General features: G+C 30.8%; 2 protein-coding genes across 2 annotated transcripts; both read right to left on the bottom strand.

The window, feature by feature from the left end:
- On the bottom strand, nucleotides 1-2,428 carry LOC120083686 (L-tryptophan--pyruvate aminotransferase 1). The gene is made up of 6 exons (XM_039039527.1): nucleotides 2,165-2,428; nucleotides 1,939-2,085; nucleotides 1,513-1,816; nucleotides 1,143-1,423; nucleotides 759-1,069; nucleotides 1-652 (listed from the first exon to the last, which is right to left on the bottom strand). Exons 1-6 carry the CDS (start codon nucleotides 2,209-2,211, stop codon nucleotides 450-452), a joined length of 1,293 nt encoding a protein of 430 aa, XP_038895455.1. The 5' UTR covers nucleotides 2,212-2,428; the 3' UTR covers nucleotides 1-449.
- A 2,149-nt stretch (nucleotides 2,429-4,577) lies between these two features.
- Nucleotides 4,578-8,523, bottom strand: LOC120082791 (galactinol--sucrose galactosyltransferase-like). Its single transcript, XM_039038102.1, has 4 exons — nucleotides 7,193-8,523; nucleotides 5,901-6,078; nucleotides 5,450-5,808; nucleotides 4,578-5,327 (listed from the first exon to the last, which is right to left on the bottom strand). The coding sequence occupies exons 1-4, from the start codon at nucleotides 8,420-8,422 to the stop codon at nucleotides 4,758-4,760; spliced, it is 2,337 nt and encodes a 778-aa protein (XP_038894030.1). The 5' UTR covers nucleotides 8,423-8,523; the 3' UTR covers nucleotides 4,578-4,757.
- Nucleotides 8,524-21,235: the final 12,712 nt, after the last annotated feature.

Below are 21,235 nucleotides of genomic sequence, written 5' to 3'. Positions count from 1 at the left end.
TTACATGATTTACGGGTAAGGTATAGGCGTGTGGCAGCATTCGGAAAAAAAAAGAGAGAGAGAAAAATACTTAGGTGCATGTATCCTATGTTGCATCCATCTTTGTATATTCTACTATATTGTTCAATTATAATTATTTGTCATGTGACAAATTTCTCTATGTGTGATGAAAGTAGGATGTATAAAGATGGATTTGGAATGCACCTAAGTATTAGTCTTAGAAAAAATACAACTACGGGCACCTTTTTTTTTCTTCTATTAATTTGTCGCAAACAAAATACTCAAAATAAAAAGAGAATAATATAAAATAAGAATATAAAATTGGGCTTCAACCCCCAAATCTCCCACCAACTCGACTCTATCATGCTGGTCCTCCTCCTTTACTTATTCTCTAGTTGATACGAAAGGAAATGTGGGGATTATTGTTATTATTGAATCGACATGTCGTTTCAATGTTCAGAATTAGGAGCATTAGTGATCTTAGAAATCCTTTGAACCAACAAGTCGAAGTTGTCGTCTCGGTCCATCATGCTGACACGTACGAACTTTGGACTGCACCCGAAACTCACTCCACTTCGACCTAATATTTTATGGCGTCGAAGTAAACCTGCACAATCTTCTTCGTCGTCTTCACATTTTAGCCACGCAAAAGCTATCCCATCAACAAAATAATAGACATCAATATTAGTTTGTTACCATGTTAAGACTCATCATAATAATAATTAGTGTTTAATTAGATTAAAGAGTATAGAAATTACCAGGTCGGGACTCGGTAGGTTGGTTAAGAAAGGTACAGTAAGCAGTAGGGAAGTCAGGGAGAGTGAACATGCCACCGTGTTTAACAGCTTGTCTAATCCGACACCACCTCTCCCTCATGAGCCGATGCCCAAACCCATAAAAGGATTCATTGCGGCTGTCTGAAGTACTCCCAACCTGCTCACAACTATCTGATACTACACTCAACATCCTCGCCGTTCGCAGTTGCGAATCTTTAGACACTCCGATCGTGTTCAACTCAATGAACTTCACCATTTTCATTGCTACTTCCGGATTTTTAACAAGAGCCCACCTATATATGGAAGCCTTAATTCTATAAAAACCAGAAATTCACTTTTTAAAGTTTAAGATGGAAGAGAACTAACCCGATGCGAGAACCAGCATGGCCAGTGCACTTAGAGGCTGTGAACAATGAGAGATCAAAGTCAGCCGGAGCAGTAATAGGAGTGTAATGAGGCCAATAATATGCAAGATCATGCAACACTTTGCCTCCACTCCGGTTCACCACCGGTTCACGTAGAGAACCGTCCGGGTTATTTGGTGAAGTCACGATTTCTATGTATGATCCATCTTTCTCGTATGTACTCGCATCTCCACCCCATCTGAAAAGACTTGTTTTTAAGTAGTCGCACATTGACGGATACGACTGTCACGAGAAAAAAAAAATTACAATATTCAAGTGTCATTATTAAGTAAAAATTTGAAAACAAGAGATTGAATCAAAGTAAATCTTACCGAATAATAAGGGACGGGAGAGACGACGTCAGTAGGCTCGGAAGAATCAGGGGAAGCGAGGGCATAAAGCGCGGCCAGTATAAGCTGGGAGGAACCGGTGCCGACAACAATGTACCGACCTTCGGTTATGGCATTGCCAACAATACGGTGTAACCGGAGAATTTGCTGGCATAAATCGGGCTCAAGAAACCAACAAAGGCTCCGACCGTTGGAATAGTAACTCATGGATCGCCACCCTGGTATCACCACCGTCGCTTTCTTCCCCATTTTCTTCCAAAACGTTTCGTACATTGTTGGGTCTCCACTGCATATTGGTTTCTTTGTTAAATTTAAATCTTATTGATAAATGTATCATATGGTCGGTTTCATTTATTTGATAAGAATTGTATGAGTGGAATAAGAAATTTAGAAGTGAACAAGACTTACGCGTCTAAGTTGATGACTCGATCTTCTCCATAGTCTCGACGTTCAGATGTCGAAACCAAAGTCAAAGGAGCATTATTACAAGTGTCATATATACCCTTCTTCAAATCTCTTTTCCTTACCGGGGAATCGCTCTGCCGTTCCTCATCGCTGAAATAAAGAAATACGAAAGGAAATGAAGCAGAGAATAATACATAATACTAATAACAATGGAATTATAAATAATGACCTGCAGGGCTCTTGCTTGAAATTCACACAAGTACAAAAATTGAACATTGTAATGAATATTCAAAAAAGTTGCGTACGATATTAAGAATAATAATAAGAAAGGGATAAAATTGATGGGATGGGAGAGAGGTTTAAAGAAATAATGAAGAAAGAGAGAGAGAGAAAGAGAAGAGAGAGCGGAAGAGAGTGGGAAGGATCCGCCCAATGGCCTGACCGGGGATAATTATGATCTAATTTTATATTAAGAACATAATAATCCCACAAATCATTTTCCGGCAAAGCTTACAATTTTGGGGGAGTGGATTAAATACAAACCCTCCACCCTATTTCGGAACAACTCTGAATCTGCAACTTCAGGTTGTCACCTTTAACTAACTTTCTTCTATTCTTGGATTTCTTATTTTATTCTTCTCAGAATTTCAAGGATATTAGTTTCAATTTCAACCAAACCTTATTTCTCACCATCCTATTCTCATTACTAAATTCCTATTTCTCTTTTTTTTTTTTTTATCTTCTTTCCAAATATATATATATAATAAATTACAAGTTTAATTAATTGTCTTAGTCTATTAGATATAAAATTAAACTTTGGAAAATTACCTTTTTCGTCCATTTTAGGTCTAGTTTATGTTTGCTCCACCCTAAGTATTAAAATGTTACACAATGGGTCCTAAGTTTAAAATTTTGTTTCAGTTTAGTCTCTAAGTTTCAAAATATTATAATTTTATCCTTGAGATTTGAATTTTGTTTCAATCTAATCCCTAGATTTCAAGATTTAATATTTTTAGTTTTTTTATTAAATACTTACTTTCAACCATGGATATCAATTTGTATTAATTGATTAAAGATAATTATGACCTAAAATTTTAAATTTAATTTTAAAAGTGATAAAAAAAAATAGAGAAATTATTTTCAATGGCAAAGCGTTGGACATATTTTCAAATAGAGCAAAATGAAAAAATGAAAATTTTTTACCATTTTATTATATTTGTAAATAAGTTGATCATTTTTCTATATATGAAAATAAAGTTCAAAAGGTAATGAAACTTAATTAATTATGGTTCTTGTAATAACTTTTAATTTATTAAAATAAATTAACATTAAAGATGGTAAATGAGTATTTAGTGAATAATCAAAGTTAAAAATATGAATCTTGAAACATAGGGACAAAATTGTAATTGTAATATCAAATGTCAATAATAAAATTGTAACATTTTGAAACATATAGACCAAATTGACACCAAACTCAAACTTAAGACTAAATATGTAACATTTTAAAACCTAAGGACTAAATAGAAACTAGACCTAAATCTAAGGACAAAAAATGTATTCTTCCCTTGAATTTTTGTGTCTAATAAAATTATATGATAGATCTGTGATTTGGAGAGGTCTAACGTATTAGATAATCGAATTAAAAGTTCACATATTATAAAAATATTGAAAGTTTAGACCTGTTAAAAAAATTTAGGCTATAAGTTAACAATTACTAAAATTGTAACTGCACTCGCTATTAGCGGATCAAATTTTAAATGAGGGCAAAAAAGATATTTCATTTATTTTGTTTGTAATTTTTTAAAATATATTTCATTGCAAATAAAATTTAGATTAAATATCATTTTAATCTATGTATTTTGATGATGGTCCCATTTTAGTCCCTTATACTTTCAAATGTCAAATTTTAATCCTTGTAATTTCAATAAAACTTAAAAATAACTCCTACTATTAAATTAGAATAAAAATAGGTGAATTGACAAATAAAAATAATAAAAAGATATAAAATAAAAAATTTCGAATATAACAAAATTTTGGTAAAAAAATCATATCTTTAAATCTAAACTAAATTTGTCACCGAATAGATATACATGTTAAGTTAATATGACAAAAAAATTATTGATTTATTGATATACTATTTAATCTATATATATATATGGGATTGCAAAAAAATTTGAACCATGTGGAAGTAAATAATTCCAAACATTTGTGATACCGTTCATGATATAGGTAATAAAAAAATTACCTATAAAAAAAATATCAGAGTATGGAAACATAGGTAAATAGACTTCTAACAACTTCTATCAAAATTTAAATTTTGTTATTTTATGTAAATAATTTGCATTATTTTTTATTTTTAAAAATATTCCTAATAAAAATCAAGCTTCGTTATTTTTCTATTTTTGAGAATCTCCTAATAAAAATCCCTTCATACAAACTTATGATTACATTTTTAAATCAAACATAATTCTAAAATTTTGATAAAATTAAAATAAAAGAACCTAAATGATCATTTAAAAGGAATACAGACACTAATATTAAAATTAACTAAAAGATCAAAATAACAAAAACTAAAAAGTGCCGTTTGTCAAAAAATGGAAAGAAAAAACCTAAAAAACGTGCATCTAAATCCAAAATTATTATTAACAAAAAGTAAAAACACGCAGCACCCGGGATTTTATATATTTATATATTTCTTAAATTTTTAACTTCATTGCATATTGATTAGCGCGTCGCTCTTTTATAAAGAGTGTGAAACTGGATCGATACTCGACGACCGCAATTCGCAAACGAAGTTTTCGAAGAACAGAGTTCACCGAACCTCAAAACCGATACTCAATTATGGACAATCTCGAAGAGCTCGGCCATGGGACTTGAATCTTCACCATTTTATCATCATCATCATATTCAAACTCTACATCTTTTCCGTCGATCTTGCAGTTTCTCGGCTCCTTCGAAGCGAACACTCTCATCTCTCCGCAACCCTTTACCCCGGCTGTTACCAAACCTTCATTTTCATCAATTTCTAGTGATTGTATCGCACCCCCACAATTCAGCATGTTCACCAATCCAATTGGAGCAAATTCCATGTTTGGTTTCGATAAAATTGTGACAGGGGAAACTACAAGCAGTTCGTAATTTAATGGGGCAATGGTAAATTCTAAATTCTCTGATGTCTTCAATAGCTTTAGTTTCTCGTCTCGAACCATGTATATAGCAAACAAGTTCACTCCCTTCAGAGAAATGGGATTTTCCCCATTGTTCCACTCAATATCTTTTGGACCAGCGACGCAGGTTAGTGTGCGTGCGTACTCGGATGTCCTTCTGTTTTTCCTTGTCTTGGGACACCACCCTCCTCCTTGGCAATTAAACAAACCCAATGCGCCTGTGAACTGTTGGAAATTGACCACGAGGTGTTTGGTTAATTGCCGCAACCAAAATTTGAGCATTAAAACGAGATATAGGCTTGTGAATTGAAAAGATATGGTCAAGGGTAGGGATTGTTTTGTCTTACTTTATTGAGGTTCCAAATTTTTAGCATGGTTTTGCCATCGTGAAGAGGGTCTTCAAACAGACAGTCTCTGGTAGGAAGTGCATAGTGTTGGCATCGCAGAATTGACCCATCAGGCAAAACTAACCTTTTGAGTAACTTGAAGTTATGCTTACCGACTGAGTCACTTACATAGATTGGTCCACCGGAGATGGCCCTTGAAGCTGCGTGGAATTCAGCACAAGGGTGCATGGATTGGAACATGTCCCAATCTGGGTGAATTATATTGCCCATCCACAAGCTATTGTAGGCACAATGTACCATGTGACATCCTTGTAGCCAATATGGATCTCCAGAAGGATCCACTGTCCAGAAATCATCTCCTGTAAACAGATAATAATATAAACATACAAAGGATTGACAGTGAGTTGTAAAATTTAGCAGAAAGTAGGATTGGTGGGTGGTATTTCCATACCAACACGTCCAAGTGCTATGGCCTCTGTTCCAAGGTACATGAAGTCATTGCAATGCTCCATGCTAGCAATAACCCCATTTCCTTGTAAATGTTTCTTGATAGACGAAGTGAGTGCCTTGTAATAAGCTTTAGCCAGCTCGATTCGACCTCCAAATTCCTCTGATAGCATTTCAAGCAACTGCATGATTGATTACAAAAGCAGGAATTAGAAACATTCCAACCAATGCAAACAGAGAGAAAAGAAGAATAACATATCTCATCAAACAGGTCTTCCAGGAAGACGGGTGACGTTGATTCAACGCTGTATTGGAAATTCTGTCCATTACAGTAGATATAAGCTAGAGGAAATACTAGAAATTTCTATGACTGCTTTTTAATTCAAGACTGAAAAAGCAACTATATTGAGACCCATCTCATGGAAAAATGAAGTAAGTTCCCAATTCATGGATGCTCGCAAGAATCCATTTGATACATTATCGTCTCATAATATAATTACCTGACTGAGAAAGGGAAAATGACCGGCCCTATCTGAGCGCGTGAGCTAGCTGACATGGTTTTGTTATCAGGGGTGTACATTGGTTGGGTTGAGAGTGTTTTTTAAACCAACCAAAAAATTCGGATTGATTGGGTTGGCAACCCAAAGAACTCAAATAAAGTCTCTAACCAAACCCAATCTTAAAATTCGAGTTGGTTGGGTTGTCAGATTATAACTTTTTTTTAATTAAAAATATGTAAATTTATACTCGTAAAATTCAAATGCTAAATACCAAATAGTTAAGATATTTATTATAAATTTTAAATAAAAACAAATATCATAACAATTTTAAAAGAAAAATATTTAAAATTACGAATTAATGAATACATGTAATCAAATTTTTTTTAAAAAAATAGTAATGTATATAATATATTTTATTTATATATATATAATTCGGGTTGGGTTAACCCAAATTTTTTTTAGCCAACCCAACACAAATAGAGAGAGTTTAATTCAACCAAACTCAAAAACAAAACTAACCCAACCCAATCCTTATTTTTTGGATGGAATAGTTTGGGTTGTTTGATTCTCGGGTTATTTGAACTCTCTACTTGGTATTCATTTAAAAAAAAAAAAAAAAAAAAAAAAAAAAAACTTCAATCATCATAACTAGATTATAAATAATGCTTTGAATGTAACTTCTGAACTGTCCAACTTGTTTTATTACTAAATATCATCTATATCATTACTTTTAAACTTTGTTAATGGAAAAAACGAATGCAGGATAGCAAAGGGGTGGAGTTTTCAGACATCTTACATGAATAACATCAACCTTAACGCCGTCGATACCCGCCGACTGGAGGTGGGAATGAAGTCCATCGTACATTTTGTGAGCCAGTTCAGGCGGGACCAATCCAATCCCATTATTGACAATCTTGTCCACAGCCAAATCCTCCATTGTCTTCTCTAACCCCTGTGACAGCTTAGGAGTAATGACCCTTGACAGGGGCATTCCAGGGACATTAGGCCTAATCCCTCCCCAATACCCACAAAGCGCATGCCACACATACACATGCTCAATGGTCCTAAACTCTTCCTTTAAGTCCCTCACAAAGCCACCCATCCCTACATCAAAGCCCTTACCAGGACTTTCGTAGTCTCTGAACTTATAATTCTCTTCAAATTTGATTAGCCTGCAAGGCATCTGTTCCCCTGCTGCCGTTAGATCCATGGCTTCCTGATGATGATCTGTGATAGAATCAGCATCATGAGCAATAGATTGCCACCCATCATCAATCAGAATCATCCCCGGTGGACAGCCACCATCCACTAAACACTTGACACCTGTCCTAATCCCCTGAGGGTTCACCTTAAGATAGAATGCATCCCATGTACACCACCCGAATTTATCCACAATGGGAGGTGGGGTTTTGTCTTGTAGAAGTTTAAACGTCCCCAAATGGAGTTTGACCACCTCCATTGCTTCTTTGACCAAAGTGTATGGATCTTCGCCGACTTGCATGTACAAGCAGCTTCTAAACCGAGACGCTTGGACAGTGGTGGACCCACTTTCGACCCACATCGCCACGCTGTCATCATGGTCATCGCCAGGACGTAAGGAACATCTGAAGGCTCCTTCTAAGATGGGAAGTAAGAGGACAAACGGACGGCCGTGATGATTTGTGTCGAGGATCATGATCTGTGTCTCGTGTTGGATGTCACGGCCGCAAGTGCCGGCCCAGTGGGTGGTCCACCAGACTTTGAATCTGAAGAGACTTGAGAATTTGATATCTGTGAGGTTGCCAATGGGAGCTAAGTGGGAGCTTCTGGGCTCATTAGCATCGAACCCAACAAAACAGCCGAGGGAGTTGTTTGTTTTGAAGGGGGAAGGAGTGGAGATGATGTTTGAAGGGACATGGGTGAGAATTGGGTGGCCATTGGCAAGAAATTCCGAGCCTTTTAAGGTTATTGAGAGATTGGATGAGGGAGTGTCTAGCAAGCTGGGGATTATGTTTATGGCGTTTTTGGTTAAGCTTGGTGGAGCCATGAGAAAGATGAGAGTTTTGTTGAGTTGGATTTGGCGGAGAAGGGAGGTTTATATAGAGAGAAAATGATATGGAAACTTAATAAGTTTAGTGTCTGTATTTGAGGAAGGAGGATGTAACAGAGAAAAGAAGTAGAGGAGTAAAGGGGAAAAGAATTTTCTAGCGGTAGTTTTTTCGAGAGGACACACTGTGAACTGCTCAATCACCACATACGTGTAGATAATTAATTAGTTTGCATCATCTTTTTATTAGTCATTTCTAATCCCACATAAAAAAGATAATTAAAATTTAGTTGACAACTCTAGATGGATTAAAAAAAAAAATAGACCGTAAATATGTTTATTTTACTTTTAAGTTATTTGGAAGGCTGAAATATAATCAAATTACTGAAAATTAAAAGAGTGTTAAAATATATATAACGATGATGAAATAGAAATGGGATCGTGAAGCGTGAAAATTGTGGAAAATTAAAGGAGGGTTGAGTTAAAAGCTATGGGAATGGAATGAGTTAATCTAAATATGGGTTTTGAATTATATTCCATTTTAAGTTCATTTCATTCCAGCAAAACAAATAGCCCCTTAATCTAGGATGTGGTGATTTAGGTTAGGAGCATACATGGATCGATCGACATTAGTTTTGGAATGGTTGGAGGCACTGACTGCTTAATCACACGAGCGGTCGGTGTCTGTCATTAATTAATTGACTATAAAAGTACGTAGGAAATAGAGAGAAAAAAGAGGAGAGAAGGAGAGAAGGAGAAAGAAGAATGTAAGATATGGGCAGAAAGGAAAAAGAACAATAGAGATTACTCTCTAAACTAACTGATGGATGTTGGTTCAATCGATTTTGGACGGTTAGATCGATTTTCTTTTATCTTCCTTTACATACCCCTAAAGGAGATGTTTTGAGTTCACATTCAATAAATTAGACTAGTTAGTAACTTACTACATCTATGTTGTATATTGACTTTATGAAATTCTCTCATTTCTAAAGCAGCACGAAGTTGCCCTTCCAAAATGCTAAAAAGGTAGAGGGGACAAGAAATTTCACAATTTTTAAAATATACACGAATTATTCTTACATGGTCAATTAATTTTGAGATATTAACTCATGTTATCTTATAAATCAGATGGAGACTTCACAATTTTATAAATTTTTTCAAAAAAAGGTTTTTAATATATTTTTAATAAAAATATTCTGAAATAATTAAAATCACCGCATAAGATTCAAAATTATTAAATATTATATCTTTATTCATTTAAAATTAATTTAAAAGTCTTATTCCCTTCCGTACTAGAAATTGAGTCTTCAATCAATTCTCGGGAAAAAGAAGAAAATCAGCCTTTATTGAGAAACCTTTGGAGGTTTCTTGATTTTCTAGACATTTCCTTATTTCTTTCATATATACATATATATACATACAGACATATATATATATATTACCTTTTTTTTGTAGGTAGGTAACGTCCCATAATTGTTGCAAGCTTTCTTCTTCAATTTTGTCACATTTTTCACCTTTTTTAAGAATTTCACATTTCTCACTGTTTTTAGTTAGATTATACCTTTATTCATCAATTTTAGTTGTGTATGTTAAGTCATTGTAATCTTTAAAAAAGTGTGTAATAAATTAAAGTTCTTGCCTCTTGGCTTTAAATCTTTAGTAAATAGTAGCTTTGGATTTTCATAATTGAAAAGAGTGTTTAAACAAAAAAAAAAACCATTTGAATGATAATCATTTATGCTTTTTTGTTTTCAGTTTTAAAAATTAAAGCCATTTTATAACCATTTCTTTTTAGTTTTTTTTTACAATTTTCCTACCATGGTTTTCATTTGTGTTAGTTTTTTTAAAAAAATTTATTCATGGTTTTCGTATTTTTTATATAAACATTTGAATGATTAGACAATTTTCAAGAAATAAAAAGTTTCTTAAAGTTACTTTTTTTTAGTTTTTAAATTTTGGCTTAGATTTTAAAACATGCCTAAAATGTAGACAATAAAACATAGAAACCAATAGAGGAAAATGGTATTTAGAGACTTAATTTTAAAAAATCAAATGGTTATCAAACGAGATTCGAATATTTAAAATCTTAGTCAAATTCTAAAAGCAAAAACTATATTTTTAAAATTTTCAATTTTTGACTTGGTCTTTAAAACCCTTCTAAAAAGTGGATAGAAAAACAAATAAAACAATAGATGGAGTAGAAGTAATGTTTATAATTTAAGTTTTCAAAAATCAAAAATCAAAAACTAAAAATTAAAAACTAAGGCTCAGTTGCTAACCATTTGGTTTTTTGTTTTTGTTTTTAAAAATTAGGTCTATTTCATCTACATTTCTTACAATGATTTGCATATTTATTAAATACAATAGTTGAATTCTTAGTCAAATTCTAAAAACAAAAACTACTTTTTGAAAACTACTTTTTTAGTTCTCAAATTTTGGTTTGGTATTTAAACCATTGGTGAAAAGTAGATAACAAAAAAAAAAATTGAAGGTATAAGTAGTGTCCATAGGCTTAGTTTTCAAAAACAAAATTGTTACCAAATGAGACATAAATAATTAGCACCTAAATTATTGGTTTAAATCTTATTTTGGTTCCTAAGTTATCAAATGTATCATATTTTTATTCTAAAAGTTTCAAAATGATTACTTTTAATCCTTAAACTTTCCAAGTTTGTTTCATTTCTGTCTCTAAATTTTTAAATTGTATATTTAATTCTCAAACTAAAAAAAAAACTATTTTGACCCATACTCTTATTATAATTTTAATAATTAAAAATCTAGCTTCAAGTATACGCATAAATATGTTAATACAATTATTGGTTTCTAGTCAAATAAATTAGGAATAAACATTTGGCAAAGTAAATTTAAGCTAGAAAAACAATATAAGAAAGACTTTTATAAAGTTTTAAAGTTTAATGATGATAATAGAACAAACTTTAAAATCTACATCTAGATAATTTTAAATTTTAAGAATCAAAATAGAACAATATTAAAAAAAAAAGAGAGAATAAAATGAGATTTAAAGCAAAATGAAATCTAAACTTTAATTTTATTTAGTGTAATGTAATGAAGGTATTATTGTGAAGAGAATAAAGATGGATATTTTAAAATTGTTTGTTAACTAAAAGTAAAGACAAAAGAGAGAGAGAGAGAGAGAAAGAGATGATATATAAAGAAAACATATTTGGAATTTACTAAGATTTGTTGCAAAAAAACATTACCATAAACATATAAAGTCAAGAAATGAGTTTGGGTTTGTCGGTTTGTGTAATATTACATGAATATCTCAAAAAGAACAAAAAAGAAAAAGATATTACATGAATTTCTCAAAAAGAACAAAAAAGAAAAAGAAATTACATGACCACCAAAAAATTACCACAATCGAAGGATGTTTTTGCAAAGCTATAAGGATCGTTCGGGGTGCGTAAACCTAACAAAAGAATGAAAGTGTGTGAAGAAAATAAAGTTTAAACTAATTCTACTCCATTTACTTTCGGTTAATAATTATATTCCAACGTGTCTATTTTTAATTAAGATTTTACATTTTTATGGTTGGACATAGTGATACGAGGGATAAAATAAATTCATGAAATATATATATATATATATATATTGTAAGTTGTTAAAAAGGTGTAAACTATTTATTTATTAATTTAAATATATATTTTTTTAATGTTTGCTTTTGTGAGTTTTTCAAAAATATTTGATGTGAAAATACTAGTAATTTAAATTAAATATTTTTATTTTTTAAACTCCTAATATCAAATTCTATAACTCCCAAATCAATTTTGCACGACCCAACGATAATGATTAGATTTGAATTCTCTTTTGATCAAAGATCAAGAGAAAAGAAGAATTGTTCCTCATTCCAAGTTTGAATACTCCACAAGCAAGTTTATCAAACATTGTTCTTGACATGCAACTCTAATTCAAGAATTGCAAAGTAAGGATGAGACTTTGTCATCTATTAGAGAATTTTCATTCAGAAAATAATTTGAAAACTCAAAACTATCGGATTGTGTTCTCCTTCAACGCTTAAGACTTATCTTGCTTGACCAAAGAGGTTTTGAAGTCCATTCTACCCCTAACTAAAAAATACATAATAAAATTTATAAAATCCCAAATAACACATATATAAGTTCAAAAATGAAATTATCAAAATACAAGGTATGTTTGCTAATAAAACAACACTAATAAACTTTAACCAAGCTCAATTGATTTCATCTTGTAGCATCAAATGAAGTCATTATTTAAAGCTTCAGATGAATTTGTGTTTCTTGAATCCTCTCAATTGAGTCCATCACTATCTATATACAAGAATAATTTAGTACTAATTGTAACTTCTTGACCATTGAATGTGTGATTGGTCCTAAAGGTAATACGAGGACACCTTGGTTCATATCAATATCTACTAATGTTCACACTTTATTGATATTTTTATCAACTTTTATAAATTTGAAACCATCGACATTTTAAACTCTATACTTCATTTGAAAGGTGTCAATTACACTTCTTTATTTTTAGTTGTTCAAGAAATGTGTATTTTTATCAACATGAGTGTAGTTCAACTGACATAATAGTTATACTATCGATCTTGAAGTCAGAGATTCGATTTTCCCACCTTATACTCTAATTACAATAACTTTATCGGATGAAAAAAAAAAAAGGAAAAAAGAAAGAAAGAAAAAAAGGTGTATTTTACCAAAAGATTATAAGTTTGAAACCTTCTCTCCACGTATTGTAATTACTAATTTATTATTTATTAAAATGGTATGCTAATTAAATTAATAAATCAAACACCACAAAAAAAACATTAATAAAAGCAATAAACTAATTGAACAATATAAAGGATAAAAATAAAAAATAAAAACTAAAAAAACCAATGAAAAGTTTAATATAACTAATGTATTGAGTAATTATTTGGTTGAAACATCATACGTCAATAAGAATAATCGTCACGAAAATAGTATATTTCTCTTATTCACACTATAAATTTTCTTTCATAAATATTTGTAAATTAGATCTCACTCTATCTTTAAAAAAAAAAAAAAAAATCAGTTTTTAAAATAATATACCATAAATGAAGATAGTATGGTAAAATTTTCACTCTCTCCCCCAAGTGCAATGAACTAATTTTAGCTTAACGTGTAAGGACAACTTTATAGTTATTTGAGATTGAATGAAACATAATAACCCCAAGAAGTTAAATTTATTTTTGGTAGATAAAAAATGTAATAAAGATATGTAGTAAAATAAGTTAGAGATTAAATTAATGATTAAATGTAGTTTGTAAGGTAGATTCGAGAAGTTTCTTCGATTGTATTGTGTCGTGTCATAGTCTTAGTGTGGAGCTCTACCTCTACGCCACCTGCATTCAGACATGTCAACTCTCAACAACCCAACTAGCTGCCATCTGTCTTTATAATAATAACAAAAAATATGAAAAGAAAAAAAAATACATATCTTTCTAGTCATAGATAGTGTTATTTTTATAAATAGTGACAAAAAATAGAGTTGAGGAATGTAAGTTCCACGTGGCAGTCACAATGCCATGTAAGATTTTAATATTATTTATTAAAATAAATTTTCAAAAAAAATTAATATAATTAATATCATAAAAATATATATATATATATATATTATATTATATATGTCCATTAATTTTTAAAAAATCGTGTATAAAAGAAATGATGAGAATTAGTTTGTCAAACATATGTTGTTATATCTCATTAATGCTTAAAATCATGGACAATAATAAATTTTTTTTTTTTGGAGAAAACGATTTTAAATTTCTAAAATAATTATCATTAATTGTATTTTCTCTCTTATTCCTCTCCCACACCCAAGAAATTCACTCAACTTTTTCATACTCTCTCTTCTTTTCACTCTCTTTCTCTCATCTCTCACCTAACAAATTAGATTTTTTTCTCTTTTTTTCATTATATCATTTCTCTTCTTCTTCCTTTTTGCTTACTCTTTTCTTTCTCGATCTCCATTGTTTTGTTTCTTCCTTCTCTCTCTCTTATTTTTTAATGTTTTTTTTTTCTTTCTTAGTTTGTCAATTTTTTGTTGTTGTTTCATCATGTTTCGTTTCTTTCTCTGTTTTTCTTTCTTCACTGAAATAAAGAATCGGGTTTTGTCCAAAATTGATCATGCTCGACTGATAATCACAAGTGATAGTGAAACAAAGTTTTTTTTTTTTTTTTTTTTTAATGAAACTCATGGATGGATCCACGATTTCCAACGTGGCATATTATATGGTAAAGTCTCGAATGTAACATTAATGTGGAGTTTAAAATTGTAGATCGAATACACGATTTAGGTCCATAATTTATTTAAATACTCGTGGACTAAGTTCACATTTTTCCTTAATCGTGTACCGGTCCACGATTCAATAACCCTATTTTTATCATTATTTTTGCTTCAATTATATTTTTATATTTTTTTATTAAAATAACATTATTTTAAAAATCTAGATTTTGACTCTAATAGTTATAATTTATACATTGTTACCTACTTTTTATTAAATTTCTAAATTTTGAAATGCTACAATTTTCTTATTCTTTTATGTTTTGGAGTTGATTTCAATTTAGTATTTAAATTATGTTTTGGAGTTGATTTCAATTTAGTATTTAAATTTCAAAATGTTATAATTTTATTTTTAAAATTTGAATTTTGTTAATCATGTTTCAAATTTTACACTTTTATTTATAAAATATTATTTTAATTATTTTAAAATAATTAAAATAATAATGATTAATTAAGTTTATTTTTTTATTATTAAAATTAATTTTAAAATTTCACATTCATAATTATTCATCAACTACTAAACAAACGCCCTAAAATTGCCTTATCCTTCTATTGAAAACACTCTGCACGATTCTACTACAATATTGTTAGCAATTTTATTTTAAAAAAATAAAAATAAAAAAAAAAATACAAACGAGTACACATCATAGAGCAATACACGATTTGAGCAAGTGCAGAAAGCCTATCTAATAGAGACTGCTGAACTGATGGTGTAAATTGCTATTTGAGGTTTAAATCGACAAAATTGAAAGCTTTAAGTTAAAATTGATACAATTAGGATAAAAGAAATTAATAATCTCTCTATTTAGATTTATGAAGAAAAAACAAAAAGAATTGAAGCGTGAGATTTTAAGGTTTAATTTTGAAAAATGATAAAACCATCGAATAATAAGATTTGTGGTAACTCATCTAATATGTACATGATCACAAATTTTCAAATACATGTTTTATCCCTTGTCTAGTTCGTTTTTGTTATTATGAAACTATCATATAGATTTTATTATTATTTTAGATTTTATTTAACTTCGAATTAATCCTACTTGAATTAAATATCTAGGTTTTTCAATTTTGATTATTCAAATGTTTGAATTGTTTTTCATTATTTTATATATATTATTAATAAATTAAGCGGATATTTTTTCCATATTTTTTAAGATTTAAATTGTTTTGTATATGTTATTAGATTCAATTATACATATTTCATATCTAGTCACTGTTTTAGCTGAAATTTTGATAATACATGACTTGTCCTTAGTTGGTTCATATGTCCGGAATATTAAATATGTAAGTATAGAGCTTTATCAATAACCAAGATATAAATACAATGTCAGTGGAGCTTGATTAAAAATTGGGATATAAATGCAATATAATTGGAGTGCTTGATTAATAACCAAATTAATCATATTATAATCTAACAGATCAAATTTCAAAATTGAAAATTAGTATCATTTTGTAATTTTTGCCCTCTTTTGAAATTTGAATTTATTTTTAATATTCAAATTGTATCTTGACAACCACTTCACGAATTAATTTAATATAAAATAATCTCTTCCTTATTTTCTCCCCTAATTGATTTAAATTAACTATCGGTTTTGATTTGATTTAACCATTTTTAGAAAATATTTCAAATGGATCCATCTTTAATTTGTTTATAACTACTTTGATTTTAATTTATAATATATTGTTAGATTTTACATTATTTCAATTATTTTTTTATTATTTTAAATTCGGATTAAAACTTTTTATCTTAGGATTTTACTTAAAATTTTATATATATTAATATCTAACAAACTGTATATTTTATTTAATTTTATCATTTATTAATTAGTATTTTTTATTATATAAATTCATTTTAGTATTTTTATAATTTCGATTTTTTTTGTCATTTTTTCAAATCAAAATTTAAATTTTACTATTTCTTTTATCAACCAAAAAACAACGTACACATAAAGCCATCCACATGTGAGCTCCTTCGGGTAGTGGGCTGGGCTCTCAACTATCTGAATATAGTGACAACGGCCCAACCTTTGGGCCAATTCGTTTTTCCCATTTTGTTGTTAAATGTTTTTGGTAGATTTTTTTTGCCCAAAACATAGAAAATATACAATTTAAAAAAAATCTACCAAAAAGATTTAAGAAGCTTATACTATCATTATCATTATTTTTATCGAAGAATTAAATTTGGATATTGACCAAGTATAATCGAATATGGATTTCATTTATTTTGTTTTTTTTTTAAAGCAAATTACTTTAAAATGATATTTTAAATGTTCTGACAATCCGAATAACCCAAATTATCCAACCTAAATTATAAAAATTAGGTTGGGTTAGTTTTAATTTTGGGTTGGATTGGGTTGACATTTTTTTTTTCTTTTTTTGCAAATTGGGCTAGATTTGGATACATTTTTTAAAATTCGGGTTGACTCAACCCATTCCAAATTTTTAATATTATTAAAAAGTATATATATTAAACTTATAAATATTATAAGTCATATATCTTTATATGATATTTTCTCGAAGTTTGTAATATATATATTGGATTTTGATATTTAACATTTGAGTTTTATAAATTTGCAGTTATTAGTATGTGTTGTAGATAAATTTATATATTTTAAGTTAATAAAAAATATATATTAAAAAAAGAAAAAAAATAAATAACCCAACAACCCAACCCAATCCAATCCAATTAAAGGTTGAGTTGGTTTAGAGACCCAATTCAAATAATTTAGATAACCAACCCGACTAACTTGAATTTTCAAATTCGTCCAAAAAAAATTTCTCCACCCCAACCGATATACCGTAGCTAATACTTTGATTACCGGAACTTTTTGGTTGAATATAGTATGGCAAGATTTGACAAGAAGTCAAGCTAGGGTTGGCAACAGGGCCGGGGCGGGGGAGTGTCCCCTGTCCCCGACCCCGTGGGGGAAATTCTCCCCATCCTCCCCGGTGGGGAGGGGGGCAGGGATTCGTCGTTGGGAAAACGGGGTCCTCGCGGGGCCCATTCCTCGTTTCCAGCGGGGATTCCTCTACTAATTCTCCGTGGGGAATCCCATATTAGATCCCCCGGAGATTCTCCATTTTTTTTAATTGAAGTGATTTTATTTGAAATTTGATTAATCCACAAAAAATAAACAAAATTTAATAACTAATATATTCAATAAACACAAGTTAGAAGCTCATAAATCCATTAAATAATATTACAACTTAAAATTAAATAAAGTTTGAATAAGGAAGTTAATTAAAGACAAATGTCTTATACAATTAAATAAAGTTTGCTCGTCTTTCTCTCTCCACCGGTGACTTCCATTCAAATCTTTCTCCTTTCTTGGCATCATCCCATCTTTAGTTGTGAGTATTATTCGTTCCTACATTTAAAATGTAATTAACAAATAATGTCACAAAAAAAAAAGCTAGACCACAAAAAATAAAAAGTGTCATAAGAAAATATTTATTAATATATTAAATGCTAAAAAGAGCTAAAACAAAATAAACAAAATTGTCAAAACGAGCACACATTAAAGCCTCTATCGTCTTTGGATGAAATTTGTTACGATGTGGGCTTACAATCCTACCACAGATACTAAAAGATGCAACACTAGATAATGGAATGGATAATATGTCTTTTGCAATTTCTTGTAAAATGGAATACTTGACACCATTCAATTTCCACCAACTCAAAATGTCAAAATCAGATGATCGAAGTAAGACAGGTTCATCCAAATATGCATCAAACTAGACAGGTTCATCCAAATATGCATCAAACTGTTGCTTCTGATTCATATTATTAGAATTTGATACAAATAAATCATAATCATTAAAATCATCAAATTCTATATTCTGTGATGTTCCATCTAAATTTTTAGAGCGATATTCATCACCTTCACCTTCATGCTTCAACTGATATTCCGTTTCCAAATTTGAACAATTTTTTTTAATCCTTTCCACCTCAAGAAAAAAACTATCTCCATAAATTCTAGGGAAGTAAAACTCAATCATTTCAATTTGTAACATGGATCTAAAACTGCAGCTATGACCATTACCCCATGAATTTTCTTCCAATACTTATCAAACTTTGAAATCATATTTGAAGTCATGTCTTTTATCTCTTGAATGCCAGAATTCGTCCATTCAGAAATAGCCAATTTCAATATACAAATATTTTTTGAAAAAAAGATTAATAATAGGATATTTGGATCCAGAAAATATTTCAGTCACGTGATGAAATATTTTCAATTTCTCACATATCTCTTTTGCTAATACCCAATCTTGATCTAAAGGCAAACACTTATACTTTGGTTCTCGTTGTTTTAGTCGATAAAAAACAGTCATGTACTTTAATGCAGTGGGTAACATAAAATATGTAATTCCACCTTGTACAACAATCAAGACTCAACATCTAACTATCATAAACATTCAACTGACTTCCTCAAATTTCTCCTTCTTTTTTTGTGTATGCATCCAAAAAACACACTACTACGTACTCTTTTGATCTCATCTTCTATTACTGTCAACCCATCTTTCACAATTAAGTTCAGAATATGAGCACAACACCACATATGAAATAAATTCTCATCCAATATTAAGTTTCCACACAAACTATCAACAAGCATATTAACCATGGAGTCATTTGTACTACAATTATCTATAGTTAGAGATGACAATTTTCGATCAATGTTCCAGTCTAATAGACATTCCATTATTTCTTCATGAAGCATCTCAGAAGTGTGTGGAGAAGGGACATATATAAACCTGATTATTTTGTTTTGTAAAACCCAACTATCATCAATAAAATGTGTAGTGACAACCATATAACCTTTTGTTTGGTGGTTGGAAGTCCACACGTCCGTTGTAAAGGAAATTTTTCCTTTGATCTCATTCAGCAATATCATGTTTTTTAACTTTTCAGTCTCATCAATTTTCAAAATCTTCTTTTTTTATCATGTTTCTTGACACCATCTTAAATAATGGTCGGATGACATTACAAAATTCCAATCTTCATGCTCAACTATTGAGAGAGGATATTCATGTTTTATTATCATCCTAGCTAATGCTTTTTTTGCGGCTTCCTGATCGAAATTATATAAACTCAATGTATTGTTCTTCTCTCTGTTGGGATTCAGTAGGGATTGTCGTATGTTCTTTTGTCCTTTATATGGGCACATCCTAATATGGTCATGCAAATGTTTGGTTCTATTTTTACTTTCACCCTCTAATTTTCGTTTGCAATAATTACAAACTGCCTTGTCCACTCCATCTATTTTTTGTTTCTTAAAATGGTTCCAAACAACCGATGTCATTCTCCTCTTTAAGATCTATTCTCAATATCCTCACCAAGAATAACACAATTATCAACATTCAAATTATAGGAACATGGAGTTAAATTTGGGGTTGAATCTGGGATTGGACTTGGAATTGGACTTAGAGAATCTTTATTTGAATAAGGTGATGAAGACATTATTTTCGACCTACCAAAGATTTAATTTAAAAACCCCTCATTAGACTTGGACTTAATTTTCAAAGCATACAACCTACCAAAGATTTCAACCTATAAACATACACAAAGACTCCAAATATTTTCAAATGTATTCAACCACAAAATTAAAAACATTCAAACATACTTTTCAAACATATCCAAGCCTAAAATTCAAAGTATTCAAACATACACAAACACTAATTTATATAAAATTTTTACCGGCTTGAACGGCAACAGATCTCAGACGGCAGTGGCTTGAACGGACAGATTAAGACAGCAACACAAATCTCTATTTTTCAAATGAAAAACAAAACAACACAATCAAAATATATCCTTACACAATCATAATATTTTTCAAACTAATCTCATGTATTAGCATTACCTTTCCAGATATCCTCTCTTGGAAGTCGAATGGCAGGCTTGGCAGTGGCTCCAACTTGAACGGATGCATGAAAGGTCTTCACGAACTCAAACTTGAACTGAACGAACTTGGAATAACTTGAACTCGGAAGAACTCCAACTCGGAAGAACGAACTCGAAATCGAAGGGACTGAACGAACGCCTAAACGAAGGGACTGAACGCCTGAACGAATGCCTGAACGAAGTCGAACACTCGAACGGACGCCTGAAGCTAAACTTCACTCTTCACAAATGGACTGAACAAAGTCGAACCCTCGCTGAGACGCACGCTCGGCTCACTCAATACACTGAACGGCAAGTCGGCGAGGTAGGGCTTGTGTGTTTTCAAAATTTAGGGTTTTTTTTTTTTTTTTTTTTAAGTTTGGACTTGACTTTTGGGCTTAGATTTAGAATTTAGATATTCAATATTTGACTCACAATACTATAAGTCCTGTCTCTTATACACATCTAGATGTGTATAAGAGACAGGGGGATACCATCCTCGTCCCTGGATTGGGCCCCTCCGGTTTGACCCCATCCCCGATCCTGTCTCTTATACACATCTAGATGTGTATAAGAGACAGGGGGATACCATCCTCGTCCCTGGATTGGGCCCCTCCGGTTTGACC

This window comes from Benincasa hispida, chromosome 8 (assembly GCF_009727055.1).
Source record: "Benincasa hispida cultivar B227 chromosome 8, ASM972705v1, whole genome shotgun sequence".
In the NCBI taxonomy this organism is placed as follows: domain Eukaryota; kingdom Viridiplantae; phylum Streptophyta; class Magnoliopsida; order Cucurbitales; family Cucurbitaceae; genus Benincasa; species Benincasa hispida.
Note: the sequence above shows the minus strand (reverse complement) of the source record. Positions and strands in the feature narration are given on the sequence as shown.

Excerpts from the sequence above, each read along its gene's own strand:
- LOC120082791 (XM_039038102.1), bottom strand. The coding sequence starts at position 8,422 with ATGGCTCCACCAAGCTTAACCAAAAACGCCATAAACATAATCCCCAGC. Across the intron at positions 5,809-5,900 it reads CATAGCACTTGGACGTGTTG|GAGATGATTTCTGGACAGTG; the intron begins GTATGGAAATAC and ends ATCTGTTTACAG. Across the intron at positions 5,328-5,449 it reads AAATTTGGAACCTCAATAAA|TTCACAGGCGCATTGGGTTT; the intron begins GTAAGACAAAAC and ends AATTTCCAACAG.
- LOC120083686 (XM_039039527.1), bottom strand. The coding sequence starts at position 2,211 with ATGTTCAATTTTTGTACTTGTGTGAATTTCAAGCAAGAGCCCTGCAG. Across the intron at positions 2,086-2,164 it reads TTCAAGCAAGAGCCCTGCAG|CGATGAGGAACGGCAGAGCG; the intron begins GTCATTATTTAT and ends TCTTTATTTCAG. Across the intron at positions 1,424-1,512 it reads CTCCCGTCCCTTATTATTCG|TCGTATCCGTCAATGTGCGA; the intron begins GTAAGATTTACT and ends TTCTCGTGACAG.